This window comes from Macrobrachium rosenbergii, chromosome 49 (assembly GCF_040412425.1).
Source record: "Macrobrachium rosenbergii isolate ZJJX-2024 chromosome 49, ASM4041242v1, whole genome shotgun sequence".
In the NCBI taxonomy this organism is placed as follows: Eukaryota; Metazoa; Arthropoda; class Malacostraca; order Decapoda; family Palaemonidae; genus Macrobrachium; species Macrobrachium rosenbergii.
Window position 1 is genome coordinate 26,345,210 of NC_089789.1, and position 23,396 is coordinate 26,368,605.

Sequence of the window (23,396 nt, forward strand, 5' to 3'; positions counted from 1 at the left end):
ACCGCCTAGTTAAGCATGAATGTCCTAGTGGTTTAGGCCCTTAAAGCAAGGTCTTCGCATCTCGAGAATACCACAAAACGAACACAAGGAAGCTCGCAGAGGGATTGAACGGTCAAGTAATAATAATAATGGTACAGTTCAGCTGGCCTCTGGTGTTATTTCGTTCACTGTAAGGAGTAATTAGCAGTATTCCAGAATTTACTACATCATCAGTGAAATCGAATTTGAGTTGTAGCTTGGTTCTATTTGAATGTTAAAAACACTTTCATATGATTTTATTTTCCTTACCCTTTTCATTTCACTATTCCTTTTGGCATAACATTTAGGGGCCATTTCCTACCACCAAGGGGTCCACAATCTTTTAGTTGTTGCACCTAGAAAAAAAAGTTAAGTATACCTTAGTTTAACCAGACCACTAAGGTGATTAACAGCTCTCCTAGGGCTGGCCCGAAGAATTAGACTTATTTCAAGTGGCTATGAACCAACTGGTTACTTAGCAACGGGACCTACCTACAGCTTATTGTGGAATCCGAACCACATTATAGCGAGAAATGAATTTCTATCACCAGAAATAAATTCCTCTAATTTTTCATTAGACGGTCGGAGACTCGAACTCGGGCCTAGCGAGTACTAGCCCACAACTCTATCGACTCGCCTAACGAGGAACTGTTGCACCTAGAGGCAGAAGAGTACCTACAGTAGGTGACCCTCTGCCTCCAGGTGGAATATATTTTCACCTCAATCTTTGGCACTCTCAGAGCACCACTATCCAGGATGTAATGGTTACTACAGCCGCAGTGGCTGTCCACAGTAAACCATGTAATCCGATAGATGATGCGGAAATTTTCTGCACAGAGGGTTCCAAGCCCGTACCCAGAGTTTTTTTGTGGGGGGGGTCGTTTTTCCCAAAACTGAACCTTTTCTTCTATATATGTCATTGCATATATAGGTATATACAAGATGAAATACTTGAAAATGTTATTTTAGTTATATTAAGAAGAAAAGCTGGGCATGCGGTCTATGCCCTTCTACCCGAGTGGATGTTATTCAAAGCACTGACTTTGGTTAACAGAATTTTCACAGAAAATATGGACTTCCAGAAATTTTTTTTTAGGGAGGGTCGTTCGACCCCCAGACGTACCCCCTCGGTACAGGCCTGCGTTCATCCACAATTTAACAATTATAGTATGATGCCCTTTTGGAAGAAACAGCTTAATGTCGGACGATATGTGTGTGTGTGTTTGTATAATATACATATATATATATACAGCATATATATATATATATATATATATATATATATATATATATATATATAGTTCTGATATATAAAGTCCTGATAATAAATAAAAAGCAAGGTTAAATTGGGTATGGAGATTGCACAGTTATACAACAAAAAACAGTCTGCTACAATATGACACCTGCTTTAATTCGTAAACATCTATGGTCACTCCTAACAATTTATTTTCAGTTGATATCCTTTTGTTTTGGTCTTGTGCCGGATCTTTTGTGGGGATGGGGGGGTGGCTTTAAAAAGCCACAACGTACGGTAGAATATTGGTAACTGAAAAGACAATAAACTAGTTTTTATTAAAAGAGTAGCATTTTTTTAAATAGCAAATTTATCTAATCTGTTAATTGAATTTTCTAAATCTTTCCCCACCTTTTCCGTTTAGCTGTGCTTTGCGGCGTACCGCTAATCATTCTAACCGGTCCGCTAGAAATTCCTGTTTTTAATTCAAACAGAACCCCACTTGGTTTATCTGGACTCCTTTCTAACCAATGCTTCTCTTAAGTAATTTGCTAAATAAGAAAATCATCTTTATTTCCGAAAAGGGTTTAAAAGGCAGATGCCCTATCATCTAATAACGGGAGATTACTAAGACTATCTAAGCAGGACTTGAACAGCAGTAAGTTGCAAGGTCTTAAGCAAGATGCAAGAAGATAGTTACGCCCAGGTCGGGTTTTCAATCCTCCCTCGCATGACGTCACATGGTGCTCTCATCGGTAGCAGCTCTGCCGCTGGGCAAGCCAAACCAGTACCGTGTTCCCCTTGCGCGTGATAACAGTTAGGCGGGAGTTTTTACGAATTTCTTTACTATTCTTGAGGTTTCTGGAATTTAGTGATGTATTGCCATGGTGATATGTGCTATTTATAGATGTTGTAACTCAGAAAGGGACAATGTTGGCAGTGAAAAGGTTTGCTTTTACCGTTTCCCCAAAGATTCCGAAATGTGTAGGAAGTTGGTGAACGTCTGCAGAAGTGACCATATAAATACCAAAAAAGCAGAAGTGTCCGATTTTTTTCAACAGAGCCATTATGCAAGAAAACTCAGGGCCGAATTGCTTAATTTCTGCCTTCCAAATGCAAGAAATTTGAAGGCTGATGCCATACCGTACCAACGTTTACCTCTGCATGATAGTGCCATTGATGATTCAGGTATTTAATATCTTGACTCTAGTTTGGTTTAGTCATTTAGTGTACTGTTACATTTAAAATTGTGGATAAATATATTAACTATAGGCTTATATGAATACGTCTATCAATTAAAGTGCATAAATATAGCCTATCTTCCGTTCGATTCCTAATGCAAGTAAATCAGATTGATAAGACTGAAATTAGGCCTAGACCTATGTGTAGTTAAGAACAGGAGAAAAGGGGATATACTAGTCAAAACGAGAGAGAGAGAGAGAGGCACGAACATTTTACTGAAATTGTTTTCATGTGTATGAAATGGGCCTATTATTTGTCGGGCAAAGGAAGGGGACAGATATTTTCGAGAGAGAGAGAGAGAAGGGCTTTTTGCATCATTGATTTAACCATAGGTTTATACGGATAATTCTACCAATTGAAGAGCATATACATTATGTAATGTCTTCCATTCAACTCCTAATGCAAATAAACCATGTTCACTGGTTAAGATAATTGACCAAATTGAGAGACTTTCTTGCAAATGAATAAGCCTACTTTTATCAGGGGTTAGGAAGATGAATATATATATATATATATATATATATATATATATATATATATATATATATATATATATATATATATATATATATATATTTATTTATTTATATTCACACACACAGAGGCAGGAGCAATTTACTCATTTTTTTCATTCATATGCATAGGCCTTTTGTAATTTTTATTATAAGGAATGTTAAAACGATAATTATGTGTATACACAGTGTATATATATATATATATATATATATATATATATATATATATATATATATATATATATATATATATATATAGCCTTTGTACATATCTCATGAAACGTCTCCTACCTGTAAAAAGTTAAGTATACCAGACCACTGAGCAAACAGCTCTCCTAGGGCTGACCCGAAGGATTAGATTTATTTTACGTGGCTAAGAACCAATTGGTTACCAAGCAACGGTACCTACACCGTATCATGGAATCCGAACCACATTATAGCAAGAAATGAATTTTTATCACCAGAAATAAATTCCTCTAATTCTTCATTGGCCGGTCGGAGAATCGAACGCGGTACTAGCAGAGTGCTAGCTGAGAATGGTACCCACCCATTCTCCTTCCTGTAACTGACGAGATTGAGAAAGAGGAAGATGTCATAAGGAATTTAATGGAGGTTGAACCAGAATCTGCGATAGAAAATTGAGTCTTTAAGTTATTTGAGAGGCATAAGTATCCACCTTTAGGTTCAGTTGATATATATGGAACAAGTGAGGATTGGATCTCATAAGTAAAGAGAAAAATATTATTTAGACATTCCGTACAATTTCAAAAAGATCAGCAACATATGGAAGAGTTATTCAAAACTTTCCATGGAGAAATGTTGAAGCCAGGATACATGGCAGTATCCAACCTTCTTTGGGATTTTTCAGTCCTAATTTGTTTCGAACAAACCTCCATAAGCGCTCTGTAACCTCTTGTTTAATCATCTCTGCACAAACAGAGCAGGCACATGGTCGTTCACATATTTCCTTCATAACAGATAATAATCACGCATCTTCATAATAAGTTTGTCCCATATTTTAAAGAGAAAACTTCAGAAATTCTCAGTTAAATATTGTAATGTTTTTTGGCCCTTTCCAGCTTTCGTATTTTTAGTTCAACAATGGCTGTACAGTTGTTAAGAAGTTTTGATAGGAAGTGAAATATCCTTAAAAATGCATTCATCAAAAGCCAGAGGTATTACATTTTTCAACAACCATGGAGTAATCCTATCAGCTGTAGGCCTGAATTCCCAAGAGAAGTAAATTTTTACACCGCTAGTGAACCAGTTGGACTGTAACAATTCCGTGCCGGTTTCTGACATGGGGGAATTCATGCATATTGTTTTTCCACAACCACACTTAAGAGAAGCTTTCTTGAAAAGGACACGAACGTGACAATGGCTACTTTGTTTCTCCTCCAGAGCACACCCTCCACTAACCACAGCGTTCTATCTCCCCAACATTGAGAAAGGCCTGTTACACAATATGCCAAGTAAACACATTGCTAAGGGGGATCCGTGGGAAGTTCCCTTTCCTGGTAGGGCCAAAGACCTAAGTAAGGTTAGGTTAGGATAGGTTGCATCCCGTATTTCTGTCTATGATATATGGCACAATAGGCCTGGTTAAGTAGGAGAAATCCAGGGGTGAAATGCCTTTTTCCACGTAGGATCTGGTGCCATAGATAGGGCTGTAATGAACTCCTTCATTTCCCTCTACAATTTGCTGGTTTTGTTGGCGACTTGCCACAGTGTGGCCTGGCCCAGCCTAACAGTTTCGACAAATTTACCTTAGCTTGGATGTACCTCTCTAATCATCACTGTCACAATTTCGCGCTTTGCATTTTTGGGTGGGATTGTTGCCAGTTTCACACTTGAACCATTTGTTTCCAACTGCAGCAGCTTTACCCAAATTACCCTGTTGTTGGGGCAAGACACTAGCGACAAGCACGAAGCCACGAACCTGGTTAATTAAACATGTGGTAACTATGTACTGGTATAGGTTAACTTCTTTATGTTATTTGAATTAATAAAATCTTGGGAGAGAGCCATGGAGTAGGCATGTGGCTGAAATGAAGATGACAAATTAACCAGCAAGGCTTAAGCCGCAAGCACAGTTGGCCCACCGTTCATTCCCAGTTTGTTTACATCTTGTCAGCTGATCAGAACGTAGGTGCCCGTCAGACGATCGCCTGTTCTTGCTCGGACAGGCGCATTTCAGTTCAGAGCTGTAAATACCGAAGGCTTGTAAATTTTTTTGTTCCTTTTTAGAGGAAAATGCAATATTTGAGCCCGTTTTACTTTATGATATAGTAGATGCATCACGGTGAGGAATTCAAGTAGGTAACACTTTCTCACGAAATAAGTTCGTCCCAATGTCAGGCATAACTAGGAAAGATTATATGTATTTTTAAGTTGCACAGTCGATCCAAATATTATTTCTCAAGACGATTTACTGGGAAATGTCGTTAAAGAAAACCATATGCTATTAATGACCAATAGAAAGGGGCCTGGACTTTCTCTAATTATTTTTTCTTAATATCTCAACTTTCCTATAGAAAATGTAGGCTACCTAGTGAATATTCTTGTTACATTTAAAGTATTTACTAAACCGTTTTTATTGTTTTAGCGAATGAAAGCAAACGTTTCTTATCATGACTCGTTCTCATATTTAAAAGATCTGTAAAATTTTCAGCAACTTGAAAGTTGCCTACTATAAGTTATTCATAAAGGTCCGTTTGCAGAAGATATACGCGCACGAGAGAGAGAGAGAGGGGGGGGGGAGGCGGATGTGTATCAAATGCAGTTGCTTCAGAGTATTAGTGATGATGCATGCTCACTCAACAACTGCTTGCTGAATTTGCCTTTTCTTCTGATTACACCAAAAATAAAGTTGTTTGTTTACCTGTAAAGAATACGATGAAATCCAGCGAAATGACCAGTTAATCGCCAGACCTCGAGAATTGTATGCAGACAACCGACAGCTGTAAAATATTGTTATGATGAAATTGTAGCAACATGAACACTAGAGTATGCTTTATACGCGACTAAAAAGTTTCATAAACCATCACGAGCAGCACTCGGAGCGGTAGTGAGACCCATTACGCTCGGTTTCTCAGGCGGCTCTATTCTGGTGGGTTATGATTCGAGAGATGGGGTTACAGAAGACGGGAAGATTGCAGAGCTGACGGATGGAATGCGCACGGTTTATTTACATCTTGGGCACGAGTTAAAGTTATTGACATTTACGTAAAGAAAGTACGCTGGTTTCTAATAGACCTTTGGAAGCTGCATTATCCAAAAGGAAACAAATTGCAGGCATAATTTGACAGAATTGTTTACCTGCGCATGCAGTGCCGTACCCTTTTGCAGATCTATCCTTGTTGACTCAACGTTTTCATTATATAATTATTTTTTTTTTTTCTTAACAGCCTAGTTTATGAATTATATGCAACGAACAACGTATATACTTATAGATAATATTTGTTTCAAAACAGATAACTGCCAAATTCTGATTTCAGATGGCGCACGAGAAATTTCTAGAATGTTTTGGAAGTTTCTCTGTGAACTTGAAATTGCAACATGCCCGGACGAACTCGGTTACGTATACGTATGGAAAGTCCAAAGACCTTACGGTTAACTAACAACCCTTTGATTGGACATCGGTTACGTATTTTGTATACACAGTCACATAATATATATAAAATAAAATTGTCACATGATTTACGTGGGTTATATGTTTGCATCCTTGAGTATTTTTGGCAGTTTCTTTTTTTTTTATATAAATGCTTGTATCCTTGTACCATTGCTCGTAAATGGTGGTTTTACTCACAAGTCCGTAAGGAGACGGGGAATAACTTGGAAATTGCTACTGCATGGTAGTTTCGTAAAAGCAGGAATTTTGTTATATAAAATTCTACGTTGTTATCATAAACATTTTTGCTGCTCTTAATACATTGTCTAAAATAGAATATTCTAATATTCACGATATTTGCTAATATCTAGGAATATTCGAATATTCAGGATATTGTAATTACTTACCCATATTCCTAATTATATCAATGTAATAGGCAGAAATATTGGTCAGTTTTCTGTACACTTTGTGCTTAAAGCTAGTTTTGTGCACGGGCGATCCAAAAAGGGTAGGCCATTGTCATTTCCCATTTCCACTGTGAATTTTATAAATCGGACCAGTTCATTTAATTATGGGGCCAATTCATATAATTTGCCAAATAACATATGGATATTTTCGTTCCTTGGTCTAATACGTATCATCAACATAACTAAACCTCATTACATTATGTGGAATGAATTGTTGTGATATGGATATTTTCGTTCCCTGGTCCAATACGTATCATCAACATAAATAAACCTCATTACATTACGTGGAGTGAATTGTTGTGATATGGATATTTTCGTTCCTTGGTCTAATACGTATCATCAACATAACTAAACCATATTACATTATGTGGAATGAATTGTTGTGATGTTCTGCTTCCCAAAAATTCCTTAAACAAACTCCAGTACTTCTAACTGGAGAGAAGGGGTTATCCATAGCCATGCCAAAATTTTGAACGTAAACTACCCTGTTGACCTGAATTTTACATTCCTTCAGATAAACTTTAACAAAATCTCTTAAAGCATTCTTGGAAAAGGGTATATCCAGCTGTCTGTTCTCTAAGGTAGCAGATAAAATTTCCAGCAGACCATCAATGGGTACCTTTGTGAATAATGATGCCACTTCAAACTCACAAGCCTGAACTTACTATTATTATGTACACTAATTTATTTATCAGAGCTACATCTACATTTGTTCTTCGTATTGACGTCAGAAATGGCACAGACCAATGCGTTACGAATATCAGATAAGTATTTTTCTAGATTGTAGGAAACGGAATCAGCAGAGCTAAAAATTGGTCAAGTGGTAAAATTTTTGTTTTCATTGTTCCATGCAACACGGCAACGATGGTGAGGTCACAATAAGCCTTTTTATCTAGTTTTCATTTCTCTGTAATAGTTCATTAACCTTTTTATTCCTATCAGGCCTACTGTTATCATTGTCTATGGGGTTTTAATTTATTTCTGAGCCAGATTGGTCTGTATTCTTCATATATATATATATATATATATATATATATATATATATATATATATATATATATATATACTGTATACATATAGCCTATACATTTGCGTGTTTGTATGTGTGTGTGTGTGTGATTGAAACCACCTGATGTATTTAAGCAGATGTATAAATCCTGACCGGTTTCGTCTTATACTTTACCGGCAGAAATTTACATAATGCATCTTGAAGTGACAGAAAACAACAACAGACGTTTGGAAAAGGACATACGAAAACTCTATAGCTCTGAATTCCACATCAGCAATCGATTAGATTTTCAGTACCATATTGCTTCGTATCATCTTGATTGTCGTAATCTCTTCATCCTTTTCCTCCTTTAAACGTCGATGACCATAGTTGATGTGATGGCAGTCTACATGAACCAGTCAGTCAATCCATTCTTCCTAGTTATAGCCTACTGTCTCCTCGGACCCAGCAGCCCACTTCACTTATTGTGTCTCCTATTCTAATATTTATTTTCCTAATATCTGTTAACTTACTACACTTTCTGGATACATTCACTTCATTTTTTAAAATCATTTAGTTCGATCTAAACAACCCGCATTTTTGTCTCATTCTTCATGTTGTCTACTTCTGCCTTAGAACTTCTTCTTAAGCAAGTTCTTCTTCTTCAGTAAAATATTCATTCCACAATGTAGGCCATATGCTAATTTGACTCTTCTTCCTTACATATCTATACTGTCAAACACTCCATCACTCCAAAGGTATCCGCATTGAAGCTCTCATTTTTTAATCTCCTTTTACCTTATCTCCACCTTTAATCTGAATCCGTTCTTCATCAAGCCTTTCTTTATAATTATTTTTTTAAAAAACGTCTGTTTAATCGAACTCTCCTATCTTGTGAAATCCTTGACTTCAAAACGACCGCCCTCTCTCCACATGAGACACGCACTTAGAAGACAACCAAGCAATGATAAGATAATCACGAAATCTGTCAGCTAAGTTTTCCGTCTACTCTGGTGTAATCTTTGTAATATGTATGACACTGTTGTCAAAGAGAGAGAGAGAGAGAGAGAGAGAGAGAGAGAGAGAGAGAGAGAGAGAGAGAGAGAGAGAGCCTTGACGTGTACATCCTTCTCAGTCCAGTTCAAAGAATCACTGCGGGTCGAATGCTTTCAAAAGAGGCGCTTAAGCATGAATGTTTTTTTGTTCTTTCTATCTGCGCCTTGTTCGATTTGTGCCAAAGAAGGGACTGTTGCTCCTTCCCGGTCGCCAGAGTTAACTTCAAGGTAAGCCTTTCTTGCTCCCAGATGCCCAAAAGCAGCCAACCGATATGTTTTTAGGCCAAGTCAAGGCACCCGGGGTGATAAGCTTAAAAGTACCCACTTTTATTGGTTCTTCTACAACACTGAGTCTTTATATATATATATATATATATATATATATATATATATATATATATATATATATATATATATATATATATATATATATAATATATATATATATATATATATATATATATATATATATATATATATATATATATATATATATATATATATATATATAATGAGTAGGTGAAGCAGAGGAAGGAGTAGATGAAACAGGGGAATGAGTAGGTGAAGCAGTGGAAGAAGTAGATGAACCAGGGGAATGAGCAGGTGAAGCAGAGGAAGGAGTAGATGAAACAGGGAAATGAGTAAGTGAAGCAGAGGAAGGAGTAGATGAAACAGGGGAATGAGTAGGTGAAGCAGAGGAAGTAGTAGGTGAAACAGGGAAATGAGTAAGTGAAGCAGAGGAAGGAGTAGATGAAACAGAGGAATGAGTAGGAGAAGCAGAAGAAGGAGTAGATGAAACAGGGGAATGAGTAGGTGAAGTAGAGGAAGGAGTAGATGAAACAGGGGAATGAGTAGGAGAAGCAGAAAAATGTGTAGGTGAAACAGGGGAATGAGTAGGTGAAGCAGAGGAAGGAGTAGATGAAACAGGGAAATGAGTAGGTGAAGCAGAAGAAGGAGTAGATGAAACAGGGGAATGAGTAGGTGAAGTAGAGGAAGGAGTAGATGAAACAGGGGAATGAGTAGGTGAAGCAGAAGAAGGAGTAGATGAAACAGGGGAATGAGTAGGTGAAGTAGAGGAAGGAGTAGATGAAACAGGGAAATGAGTAGGTGAAGCAGAGGAAGTAGTAGATGAAACAGGGAAATGAGTAAGTGAAGCAGAGGAAGGAGTAGATGAAACAGAGGAATGAGTAGGAGAAGCAGAAGAAGGAGTAGATGAAACAGGGGAATGAGTAGGTGAAGTAGAGGAAGGAGTAGATGAAACAGGGGAATGAGTAGGAGAAGCAGAAGAATGTGTAGGTGAAACAGGGGAATGAGTAGGTGAAGCAGAGGAAGGAGTAGATGAAACAGGAAAATGAGTAGGTGAAGCAGAGGAAGGAGTAGATGAAACAGGGAAATGAGTAGGTGAAGCAGAGGAAGGAGTAGATGAAACAGGGGAATGAGTAGGTGAAGCAGAGGAAGGAGTAGATGAAACAGGGGAATGAGGGTGAAGCAGAAGAAGGAGTAGATGAAACAGGGAAATGAGTAGGTGAAGCAGAAGAAGGAGTAGATGAAACAGAGGAATGAGTAGGAGAAGCAGAAGAATGTGTAGGTGAAACAGGGAATGAGTAGGTGAAGCAGAGGAAGGAGTAGATGAAACAGGAAATGAGTAAGTGAAGCAGAGGAAGGAGTAGATGAAACAGGGAATGAGTAGGTGAAGCAGAAGAAGGAGTAGATGAAACAGGGAATGAGTAGGTGAAGCAGAGGAAGGAGTAGATGAAACAGAGGAATGAGTAGGAGAAACAGAAGAAGGAGTAGATGAAACAGGGAAATGAGTAGGTGAAGCAGAGGAAGGAGTAGATGAAACAGAGGAATGAGTAGGAGAAACAGAAGAAGGAGTAGATGAAACAGGGGAATGAGTAGGTGAAGTAGAGGAAGGAGTAGATGAAACAGGGGAATGAGTAGGAGAAGCAGAAGAATGTGTAGGTGAAACAGGGGAATGAGTAGGTGAAGCAGAAGAAGGAGTAGATGAAACAGGAGAATGAGTAGGTGAAGCAGAGGAAGGAGTAGATGAAACGGAAATGAGTAGGTGAAGCAGAGGAAGGAGTAGATGAAACAGGGGAATGAGTAGGTGAAGCAGAGGAAGGAGTAGATGAAACAGGGGAATGAGGGTGAAGCAGAAGAAGGAGTAGATGAAACAGGGAAATGAGTAGGTGAAGCAGAAGAAGGAGTAGATGAAACAGAGGAATGAGTAGGAGAAGCAGAAGAATGTGTAGGTGAAACAGGGGAATGAGTAGGTGAAGCAGAGGAAGGAGTAGATGAAACAGGGAAATGAGTAAGTGAAGCAGAGGAAGGAGTAGATGAAACAGGGGAATGAGTAGGTGAAGCAGAAGAAGGAGTAGATGAAACAGGGGAATGAGTAGGTGAAGCAGAGGAAGGAGTAGATGAAACAGAGGAATGAGTAGGAGAAGCAGAAGAAGGAGTAGATGAAACAGGGAAATGAGTAGGTGAAGCAGAGGAAGGAGTAGATGAAACAGAGGAATGAGTAGGAGAAGCAGAAGAAGGAGTAGATGAAACAGGGGAATGAGTAGGTGAAGTAGAGGAAGGAGTAGATGAAACAGGGGAATGAGTAGGAGAAGCAGAAGAATGTGTAGGTGAAACAGGGGAATGAGTAGATGAAGCAGAAGAAGGAGTAGATGAAACAGGAGAATGAGTAGGTGAAGCAGAGGAAGGAGTAGATGAAACAGGGGAATGAGTAGGAGAAGCAGAGGAAGGAGTAGATGCATATTGAAATTGAGAGAGAGAGAGAGAGAGAGAGAGAGAGCAACGCAGGCGTAGTTTCCGGTGGTGCTATATAACCCTTTTAAAGTTTAATTTATTAGCAACTTATAATACACATTTGTACATACATACGCACACACACACACACACACATATATATATATATATATATATATATATATATATATATATATATATATATATATATATATATATATATATATATATATATATATATCACTTTTAATTTTTCGATTTCTTTATGTTTTACATACGTTGTTGCGAAGCCTTGAATCCGATAAGAAGATCAAACGAAGAACCCACATCTTCCAGTGAGAAGAAATCGAGATAATAAGAGATCGCTGTGGCTATTACATTTTTGTTGTAGTAACATTAAGTCACTTGGGACATTAATCTGGTTCTGTAGGTTGTCATCTTCATTTTATACTGTTCTCTTAATTACCGTTTGAAGATAAATGAATAAGTTTATCTTGCCTTATCAACAACTTGGATTAAAACCTTCAAAAGTCTGACGAGTTCTTGGGCTGATTTTCCATCTTTGAAGACACTCTGGGATAGGCTATGGTTTGTATTCCTATGCATCAGGGCGCTCATTCCCACAATAATTTTTCCACTGATTTGACTTTTCCAGTCGCTGAGATTAAGCAAAAGGTTTATTATAAAATCACATATTTTGTATTTATCCATGGTTTAATATTTCAAATCTTAGCGAAACGATATTCACTCGTCTGACATTTCTTACTACGCCTGAAAGGCCACTGTAGTTAGCTAGTCAAGGGGGTATATGGGAGTTGTTTTTTTTAAGCAAGGTAATCCGCGACTTTGTCTGTACTTTGGCATTCTCAGACAATTTAATTTTTTTGAAGATTTTTCGAAATGTTAACACATTTTAAGATATATATATATATATATATATATATATATATATATATATATATATATATATATACTGCATATACATATATGAAAATATATTATTTCCTAGGTAGAGCAATTGGACAATAAAGGACATTTGTAGCTGAATGCTTGTATATGAATCACGGTGATGTGATAAAATTCATTCATTCATATATATATATATATATATATATATATATATATATATATATATATATATATATATATATATAGAGAGAGAGAGAGAGAGAGAGAGAGAGAGAGAGAGAGAGAGAGAGAGAGAGAGAGAGACCTGGGGCGGGATGCGTGTGTGAGAAATACCTGCTAATTAGCTGCTTATAATCCCTCACTTGCACAAGAGGGAGTCAAGAATATAGGCCTATATGTATTTTTTTGTATTAACGAAGATGTTGTTGTGGCAACTGAACGATAATCTGAATTCTGGTCACATATTGCTTGATATCATTTCCACAGAAAATTACATAATCTCTCTATGACATAACTTACCAGGTTATGCAAGTACGGTTTCCTCTCATATCCTTTCGTTTTAAATACCTGACGTCGAAATATCTCATTCCTTCCTACGTACATTGAGAAACCTTCGATAATCAGACCGATTTTTCGATCGAGTTATGACCTATTAAATTATTTTCTCGTTCACCATTCATTCTCAAATGTCTCCAAGATTAAGCTGTACTTTATAGTGCAATATTTAAAAGTATTCCTCTTACATTTGGCAAACTCATGCAGAATAGCCAGCGGAAACGTCTTTGCCAGCCAGCGTGAGATAAAACGAACCAGTTTCACTTCTTATGTTCTCGAGGACAGTTGTCCTTCCACCACTCGTGAGTCTTACATTGATTTTTCTTATTATTATTATTATCATTTCATTTCAGATGAATCCTATTCACATGGAACAAGCATACAAGGGCCAGTGGCTTGAAATGCAAGCCTCCCACCGCAAACCCCATACTGCAGCAGTAACTGATCATAATACAGAGCCGGTGATTTTTCATCGCCCTGGGGGAGACGCGAACCCGCGACATCTGAGTGGCATGCTACGACGCTAACCGTTATACCGGCGGACCAGCTGTACATTTTGGTCATTTTTAAGCACAAATGAAAGCATTCTGGTGCATTCAGCGGGCCAGTCTGCTTTGTATAACACATTTTTCATATAGTCATTACTGGTCATTAATACAGGCATCAGACATGGATGCTGAGCAAAATGCATCTACAGTGTTACAATAAATGCCGCTAGTTTACGCACATGGCAATTCTTTCCAAAGGGTTACATAAAAAACTTTGCAAAGTAAGAATACGACGGTACAAATTGTATTATAAACATATGAATTCTTAGACATTTACGTAAGCAACTCTACACAAAGCATTTTTATATCACATGCTACAGCATCGCTCAAGTCGACTAAACGGTGTTTTGTTATAATTAACGAGAACTAAGCTGTAAAAACTAAACACATTTATAATGAGCAAGTGCCCTAAGGCATCCAGCTGCATTCCCTAACGCTAGCTTATTTGCACCTTTATTTGAAGTATTGTATCAAGAGTTATGTTCAGAAATCAGTTCAGAAGTTAACACAGATCCTAATCCCCTATAACTGTATTATGCATAAGGATAAAATTTGATGTCCAGATTGCCTTTATTTCCTGTTTTCAAGACTTAGACTCTTTGCTACTAACGACTCAAGTTATCAAACGGCTCGTTTGGCACCGCCTCACCTCGAGTTATTTCTCTAAGTTTCAATGAAATTTTTCTTTTTATGACTGATGATAGGTCTAAGTATTCTTTCCCCTTCCTGCTAGTAATTTCCCTCATCTTATTACATGACTGGGTCGGGGGAAGTTAGCCTTCGTTTATAATAAACACACCTTTCTGCAGAAATTTGTGGATGCGTAAGATAATGGATAATCGGTCTTTCAGTTGTTATCAACTGAACATACATACTTAAAAAGAAGTTGGACCAACGGTACCATGGGCAGGCTTACTGCCTTTACTAGCGAATTTTACCCAACTTCCCGACCCAGCAGTGACCCAGTTGATAGCATGACCTATGTTTATTCCGCCTTTGCCTTTCAAATGAAAGACCGGAGTTCGATCCCGAGGTGATTCAGATATTTATTTCTGTTCCACACGTGACTGTGTGTTACTTACCTCTATGTACCTCCGTTCATATTCACCTTTCTTCCATCTTACTTTCCACCCTCTCCTAACAATTGTTTCATAGTGCAACTGCGAGGTTTTCATCCTGCTACATTTAAACTTTTTTCCTCTCAGTGATCCTTTCAGCGCTGAATGACCTCATAATGCCCAGCGCTTGACCGAAAGTTTATATTTCATTCCATTCCCATGTTTATGTTTCATTCAGTAACTTTACTGACGATTTTTCTTTTATTGGATCGTGATCACGTTTACACTTCAGTGCCAGGTTCTTCGTTGGGAGAATGGGTTCCGTTCTCAGCTAGCACTCTGCTGGCCGCGAGTTCGAATCTCCGACCGGCCAGTGAAAAATAAGAGGAATTTATTTCTGGTGATAGAAATTCATTTCTCGCTATAATGTGGTTCGGATTCCACAATAGTAGGTCCCGTTGCTAGGTAACCAATTGGTTCTTAGCCACGTAAGATAAATCTAATCCTTCAGGCCAGCCCTGAGAGCTGTTAATCAGCTCAGTGGTCTGGTTAAACTAAGGTATACTTAACTTTTTTCATACACAGTCGTTTTAGGATCACTTTATAAATACACTCGGGTCATTTTATTTCTGGCTTCCCTTGAAAAATTTGCGTCAGTATGTCCATCTCTCAAAACAGTCTATACAATAACAAAGTATTTTGTTTTCTGTTCTTGTTACGCCTGATCATAGACCCAGCGCGTTCAAGATCACTGGTTGTTTTGTCCCATAATGTAGTTCCTCAACATTTGTTAACTTTCTCTGTATTTCACTGAAATTCATTAGGGCTGATTCTAATCGTGTTGTTTCTTGCATACATACAGTAGTACCAATCCATAGCACTCTAAGAATACATGGTATAGCTATGTTGCTTACTTTGTGAATTCTTACTTTGATATTTGTCATTGTTATCATGATAGAAGTTACACATACAGTAGACTGGATATATAATATATATATATATATATATATATATATATATATATATATATATATATATATATATATATATATATATATATATATATATATATATATATATATATATATATACATATATATATATGTGTGTGTGTGTTAACTTTATCACATACACAATTGTTCAGTGCAATAGTCCTTTTAGTAATATAATATTATATATATATATATATATATGTGTGAGTGTGTGTATGTATATCATATATGTATATATAAATTTACGAACAGAGGGAGAGAAGGGGGGGATAGGAGAGAGCATTCTGGAATAACTATTCTCACAGTAAAATTTCCCATCCTGTCATTACCATAATGCACCCGTCTTGAAGGAGAACCAAAGATGAGATTCCACACTTGTTCCAAGTTGATGATGGCCGCTTGTTCTCGAGCGTTCCTCTTTTCCTCGGCTTCTCCGCGGCTGTCCTGGAGGTATCCTTCGCGGAATATTCACACTCGCAGCCTAAGCAGAGTCCAGAGTAGAGGGAACAAGGATTCAGCGGCTACTAAGGGAAGGTAAGGAATAAAAGTTTTTTGTTCACTTTTTTTTAGCGACTGTATTTTGTTTAGGAGAAAAGCTGTAAGACCTGTTTTGTTAGCTCATAGTCTCTACGAAGGAAATACGATCTGTATTTATGCAGTAAAAAGGTTTTTGAAAAAGTGCCCTTGCCAGGAGAATGGAAACAGGCTAGAGAGGACTGCGGTGCTGGTAAAGAGAGGTGGAGCATAAGGAGGTAGAGTGAAAGGGTTGGGTGGTCGGACGCCATGACTAGCTTGCAAACCATGAGCAGTGGTGACCGGTGAAGCCGAAGTGATGATACCCAAGACATTTGTTGATGTAAACCTAATGCAACCTAAGCATCATTACCTACACGTGTGCAAACACGTCCACCAAGGACAGTACCTCTAGAGTCTAGAACACCCCCCCCCCCAAGTTCCTCGTTGGGCGAGTCGGTAGAGTTGTCGGCTAGCACTCGCTAGGCCCGAGTTCGAGTCTCCGGCCGGCTAATGAAGAATTAGAGGAATTTCTTTCTGGTGATAGAAATTCATTTCTCGCTATAATGTGGTTCGGATTCCACAATAAGCTGTAGGTCCCGTTGCTAGGTAACCGACTGGTTCTTAGCCACGTAAAATAAGTCTAATCCTCGGGCCAGCCCTAGGAGGGCTGTTAATCACCTCAGTGGTCTGGTTAAACTAAGGTATACTTAACTTTTTAGAACCTCCCCCCAAAATAGCAGTCAATCTTCCTCATGCGGGTTATTTAAAACAATTTTCACATTTTGCTAATCTTTTCATCAAAAGCGGTTCTTCGAGTATACGAAGATCCTTGAGTCTATAATCTCTTTACAAGTACTCGATTATAATAGGCAACGATACTCTTTAGTGATAACAGTGTAAGTTCACGAATGTATTGTCTTTTTGTTTCCTTTTTCACACATAAAATCCATTCCTTAAAATCATAGCCTCTTGATTTTCTTCCATGAGAATGTCTGCTCATTATGAATAATGATAAAAAGAGAAGTAATAGAGAAAATCCTTCAATGCCAGCGAGTGAGATATGCAAAAAATAGGGGAGTCTATCAAAGATCTCTCGTATGGCAGTGAAATAGTTCCACATAAAAAAAAAGTATTACAAATGCCACGCCACAGATAATATTCACTCATACCGAACGTAATATTCATGTCTTTCTTTCAGTGAATGAGGACATTAAGTGTTAAGCACATGTTACGAAAAGCTCCATGAAATTCTTCCTCTAATATCAGTCTACGTATCATTGCCACTCATTGCTAAAACAGAACAAGAATTTATTTAGCACACCCTTTCGTACAAATATCATTAACATTCCAATATATTTATTTTTCATTTATTGTTCCAAGTTTAGATCCCAATTATGAGAGAAATTTATTCATCAGACTTATGTGTACGAACATCAATAAACTTGTAATGAATCTCTAACCTTCCTTTTCTGTTCCCAGTTTTGATCCTGAGTCCCAAGACTATGTGCACGAATCCATTTACGCCGAGCCCCCTATTCCTGCCATGCCCGTAGCATCTATGGTCTTCCAGGATACCCAAAAATGGGATAAGAATATTGCTCTTGTAAGTGTATACAGATATGAGTATTTTTCTCAGTTTTAAGAAACTTATTTGTCATTGTTTTCCTGGCATTAGAGGCAGCAAAACTCACTGTGTGTGACTATGCCGTAACCTTCCTTCTGTGAGTGCGTGCGGATTGAAGATCATCGATTTTTTTTTAACATTATTTGCAGTGTTTCTTTATAAACAGCTTACTTGAATGTGATTACCATTTGGACTTTAAAACTTGAATTCTTTGTATATGCTATAAAAAAAAGATATGTTGGTAGCGTAAGTATGTGCAGAATCATCTGTTCTTTTTATAGAAAGTAATATGGTATTCCCTTGAAGTAGAAGCAAGATACTTATGTGAATATCCTTTAGCCTTCTATAAACTTCCGCCTCTTTCCCTAAATAGTTCTTATTGTGGAACAATAGCTTTAATTAGCTTGCTGATCCTTCAATAAGCGAAGGATAAATGACGATTTTTGGAGGATTGCATGATATATTCCCTTGAGTTACAATAGATTTTAAGATTATCTGGTGTCAGTGGCTACCTGACAGGTTCACGTTGTGTATTTGACGCATGATTACGGGTTGCGGAATCTTCTCTTGGAAAGAATTGTTCTTGAAACAAACTGACATTTCCTAAGTTCTCTCGTCCATATATCTCTCCAGTCGGATTTTCAGAAAATGATTACGCTTCTCTGACATGTGTTCCTTAAAGAATAAAGGATAAATTAGCTGAAAGTGAATTGCTAAAGCGGCAATACTAATAGACTGGAAATCAGAGGGAATTCACCAGGAAACATATTCTTAGAAGAGAGAAACCCCTAGGAAATGGACTTTATTCAACGGTAAAATGACTAACATCGTGACTTACATCACACTGTGAACTGTGAGGGAGTGGAGATACAAATTCTGTAAACCTTGTGATGTTGTTTGAATGAACTATATTTGGCTAGAAAGAACATGTCGAAAAATTATAATGTAAATACTAAGTACAAAAAAAATGGCTATAGTGTATATTACGAAAATACAGAGTAAAACCTATGGAAAGGAAAGATATTTTAAAAACTGAAGTAAGAGGAATGTTCTGTTTTTATTGTTAGAGCTATAAATTTGTAGATTAATGATAAAAATAATTGTAGACACAACCAAATATTTTTTGAAAATCAAGGTAGCCAAAATGAGCTGCCAGTTATAGGTCTAGCCTAAAGACAGTGTGATAGTTTGAAATGGGAATGATTACGTTTCGGTTTCTTTCCTTCTCTTAACGTCTTCCAAGGAATGCGGATTAACTGGGCGTTGCTACACTTATGGAAAGCTCCGGGACATGACATGGCGCTTCGGTGGTTGGCTCCAGAGGTGGAGCAAGGGCTCTCATCCCACAGTGGCTATTCTATCACCAAATACCCCCGAGTATCCAGTTGTCTATTTTGGCACCATTGCAGCTGGTGGTATCATCACCACCATTAATGCGACATATACTCCGGGTAAAAGAGCGCTGATGTTCAAATACTGGTTGGTTGGTAGTAAGAGCTTATATTCTTTTTGTCATGCTAAGAACATTCTTATTTCTTTCGCCTTTGATGTACAGTACAGTAGTAAGGTGAAATCTTGTAGCATAGGGATGTAATCAGACGTTTTTTTTAACAAAAAGAAGGCTAACACCACTAACAAGGCTGATAAACAATCGCAGCAAAGCGTTTTTTGTACTAACTCAATTTATATCATTGCAGAGGAGGTTGCAAATCAGTTGTCTGATAGTGGAGCGCACTTGCTAGTTGTTGAGAGCATCATGGAACCCTTAGCAGACGCTGTACTGCAGATCCTCCGAAGAGACATCCCGATTATAGTTAACGGGACTTCTGCAAAAGGCAGGCCTAGCCTTCAGGAGATCGTGAATGATGCTAATACTCCCTTTGCTTCTGATATGGAGGTGAGTGTGATGAATTACTCATCCAGATTGTCAGGAGAATGGGGGCATTGATTCTGGGGTTGCTTGTACATAGGAGGAAAAATTTAACTCTTCAGTGGATTGTAAGGTTTGGTAGACAGACTTATTCGTTTTGTCGTTGGATGAAATCCTAACAAGATCTCGTGTTTTGCACTGCTAGGGCAAGGTACTTCAAAGTTTTGATAGTGGATAGGTACTTTTTATTGTTTTGTGGATTGGCTGAAATGTAGATTCAAAGTCATTTTTATCCACAATCCATTGGCAGTTAAGAGTCAAGCGTCTTTTCTTCATCTCTTTACCGCTTCAGAGATGACTCACATTAATACCACGAACAAGCTTATTGCAAGACAGAGATGGTAAGCGAGTAAGAAAGGGGTTTAGAGTAGCGTGAGTCTCGTTCATAAAAACAAAGACAGCCATAATTGTTGTTGTGTAGTGACTATTCAGTTATCTGTTGTTATAACGTTTAAGAGTGACTATCGAAAACTGAGTAAATACTTTCTATAATTTCTTTAAAGTTAAGGTGTGAAAAGTTATAAATAAATAATAAGTTTTGCTGTACATAAAGTAACTCTGCAACTAAGGTATCAGCAACTGATGAGTTCTTTTTTTGAGGAACCACGAACGTCTGTTGGACAAGAGCACTTTATATTCTGCTCGGAAAAGTCATATTTTTCCTTAAAACATCAAATCACTACATAATAATACTAAGTCATCACAGTCATCTTTAATACATACCGGACGAAAAAACACTTTTCCATATTAACAATCATGATTTTAAGAGTGACGTAACTTGCTTAAACTTCATTATAAGTGTTCTTCTCTCCATGCAAGTATTGTTTTTGAAAGCTCTCACTTGAGATCTCGTCAACTTCTGACACTGCTTACCATTAACCCATATCATATGACTTGGTGTCGCTTTAATTCTGCTTTTATACGGACTTTCAAGCCAGTCATACTACAGCTCTTGCTTCGACTCTAAATCCTTAGAAAATGTATTACCATTCGCAGTGTTGTTGCCAATCAAGCAAACATTTCTTTCTTGTGTGTTTCTTTCTGAAAGCACCAGACAGGGCTGATTATAAGTGCAGTTCTCTCGATATAGAAAATTCTATGTTTTCAGTACAATCCTGACCGCGTTGCCATTCTGCCGTACTCGAGTGGAACGACTGGTAAGCCGAAAGGAGTCATGTTGACTCACAGAGCGCTCAATGCTGGATTCACCATGTGCCACTTCCCGGAAGCACTTAACATAGGGATGGCTGAAGGTAGATTAGGGCCCTTTTTTAAGCTTCCATGAAAATATACTGGAAACTTTATACGTTCTAGACGAATTACTAGCTTAACAGACTAAAAATGAATTTTAATGATATTGTTCCGGATTAGTAATCAAATGGTATTCATAGCATCAAAGATTCTAGCTCATGCTTGTTTGACAAACAGCACAAGGGAATCTTTTCACAAAACTTCGAAGAGTAAACAAGGTATTGATCATTCCAGGAAGCCGCCAGGAAATCCTTATGGGGTTGATGCCATTTTTCCACATTTATGGAATCATGGTGTTTCTGATCTCCGGGCTGAGGCAAGGTGCTAAAATCGTGACTCTTCCCAAGTTTGATCCCAAGACTTTTGTAAGTGTGCTGAAAAAGGAAAAGGTGAGTGCTTCATCCTATACAGCTTTGTAGATTTTGTAAATGCCAAAGTACTTTATCAGGACGTCAAAGCTTAGCTGCTAATACTAATGGCAATATGAAAAAGAGCATAAAATATAATAAAGTAGATGATACCAAGGTTGTTAGGCCAAGTTCTGTATTCCCTTGTCAGAGCATCGCTGTTTGTTCTTGCAGATGACAGTATTGCACACAGTGCCGCCGCTACTCCAGTTCATCGCTTTCTCACCAGAAGTAACTCCACAAGACTTGAGTCAAGTTCGTATCCTAATGTGTGGGGCTGCACCAGTACCTGTGATGGCAGCTGCTGCCCTGAAGAAGAAAGCAGGATCTAATCTACAGTTTCAAGAAGGTGAACGGATGAGGCAAAAAATGATTGTCGATTTACACATACAGAAGTAGAATGGTTACAGTAGGTAACGTAAGACAGAATTTTAAACCCGAGCAATTAAAGATGTAATTCCTTTCATATCTTTCCAGCATTCGCCATGACTGAGACGCTGTGCACCCACATGACACCCGAGGGTGGAGAAAAGATAGGTTATTGCGGAAGGTTAGTTCCCTACGCAAAAGCTAAGATAGTAGATCTCAATACAGGCGCAAGTCTTCCACCAGGCTCTGAGGGAGAACTCTGCATTAAGGCTCCATCCGTAAGTCGTATTGTATTTGTCTGAAAACAAAAATCTTGGGCACAACTGTGAGAGATTTCCCCCCCCCCTGTAGTAACCGGCCTTCTTTATGATAACATTGCACTTGCAGCTAATGACTGGTTACCATAACAATCCGGAAGCAACCAAGGAGACAGTTGATGAAAACGGATGGCTACACACTGGCGATGTTGCCATTTGCGACGAAGATGGATATTTCTCCGTGGTTGATCGTATTAAAGAACTCATCAAAGTCAAAGGATTGCAAGTGAGTAGGCTGTGGCTAGAAGTTCAGTGGCGGGGAATAATAAATCTAAAATCTTGAGATGTTGTTGTGGCACTGAATGAAAATAATGGTATAATATTGGTCTCAAAGGTGATCATACCTGTTTGTTTGAGAGGAACATTAGACAGAAGATGAACGCTGTTTAGGAGTATAGGCCATTAATTAGCAATAAGAATTATCTGTTCAAGGACTGATAGATAACGTTTCATAGATTAAAACTAAAACTTAACTTGAAAACCATGAAAAAATCAAGGAAACTACCTGACATGATAGGCGAATCTTGATGCTGACGTTGGTATTTGCAAAATGAGATGTGCAAGCTTGCACAAATTTCTTTTCATTTTCGTTTCTTTACTTTTCATGTATTTACTGAAATGGTTTTTTTTACTTTAAATTTCGCAAACAGACAACAAACTGTAATCACATTATACTTATGTAGGTTATTGCTGGTATGGTGCTGTCAATTGCGAAGCAGAAACTCCTTTATAGATAGAAGTGCAGTCTCACAGTCAGGAGAACAATCATACATATTTCTCCATTTAACAATTACCGACAGTGGTTGTCGAATAAATGTCATTGGTCGAAGTTTCATGATCATGGCCATCTTCCACAGTAAGAAATCTTGTTCCGGTAGGTTGCACCTTCCGAGCTAGAGGAAATTCTTTTGGAGCATCCTGGAGTGGCAGATGTTGGCATCATAGGGGTCCCAGACGCACGCGCGGGAGAGGTCCCAAGAGCCTACATCGTGCCGAGACGGAAGACCCTCTCTGAAAAGGAGGTCCAATCCTTTCTC

General features: G+C 38.0%; 3 protein-coding genes across 6 annotated transcripts in view; 1 reads left to right on the plus strand and 2 right to left on the minus strand.

Moving 5' to 3' along the window:
• LOC136832192 (ubiquitin carboxyl-terminal hydrolase 28-like) overlaps positions 1–6,112 on the minus strand; it is a 68,647-nt gene extending 62,535 nt beyond the window's left edge. Inside the window, exon 1 of one of the 2 annotated variants that reach the window (XM_067092969.1) lies at positions 5,891–6,109. The gene's annotated coding sequence lies outside the window, so the exon portion shown is untranslated. Of the gene's footprint in view, positions 1–5,890 lie in introns of both variants that reach the window. The other variant, XM_067092958.1, reaches the window with a different exon arrangement.
• The window catches only part of LOC136832194 (uncharacterized), a 22,030-nt gene continuing 590 nt past the window's right edge, over positions 1,957–23,396 (plus strand). Inside the window, exons 1-11 of one of the 3 annotated variants that reach the window (XM_067092975.1) lie at positions 1,957–2,440; positions 16,296–16,479; positions 17,941–18,064; positions 19,329–19,536; positions 19,783–19,982; positions 21,124–21,268; positions 21,501–21,655; positions 21,848–22,022; positions 22,151–22,320; positions 22,430–22,585; positions 23,238–23,396. The exon at positions 23,238–23,396 is cut by the window's right edge and continues 590 nt beyond it. In XM_067092975.1, coding sequence (XP_066949076.1) covers positions 2,137–2,440; positions 16,296–16,479; positions 17,941–18,064; positions 19,329–19,536; positions 19,783–19,982; positions 21,124–21,268; positions 21,501–21,655; positions 21,848–22,022; positions 22,151–22,320; positions 22,430–22,585; positions 23,238–23,396 — 1,980 coding nt within the window. In that variant the 5' untranslated portion in view covers positions 1,957–2,136. Of the gene's footprint in view, positions 2,441–5,196; positions 5,216–9,219; positions 9,358–16,295; positions 16,480–17,940; positions 18,065–19,328; positions 19,537–19,782; positions 19,983–21,123; positions 21,269–21,500; positions 21,656–21,847; positions 22,023–22,150; positions 22,321–22,429; positions 22,586–23,237 lie in introns of those variants that run through there. The other 2 variants (XM_067092977.1, XM_067092976.1) reach the window with 2 other exon arrangements.
• LOC136831994 (uncharacterized protein DKFZp434B061-like) lies at positions 4,796–11,874 on the minus strand (the record flags this gene model as incomplete). The annotated part of the gene is made up of 4 exons (XM_067092477.1): positions 4,796–4,948; positions 7,571–7,705; positions 9,677–11,220; positions 11,265–11,874. Coding segments are annotated over 4 exons (2,442 nt in total), but the record flags the coding sequence as incomplete, so codon positions are not given.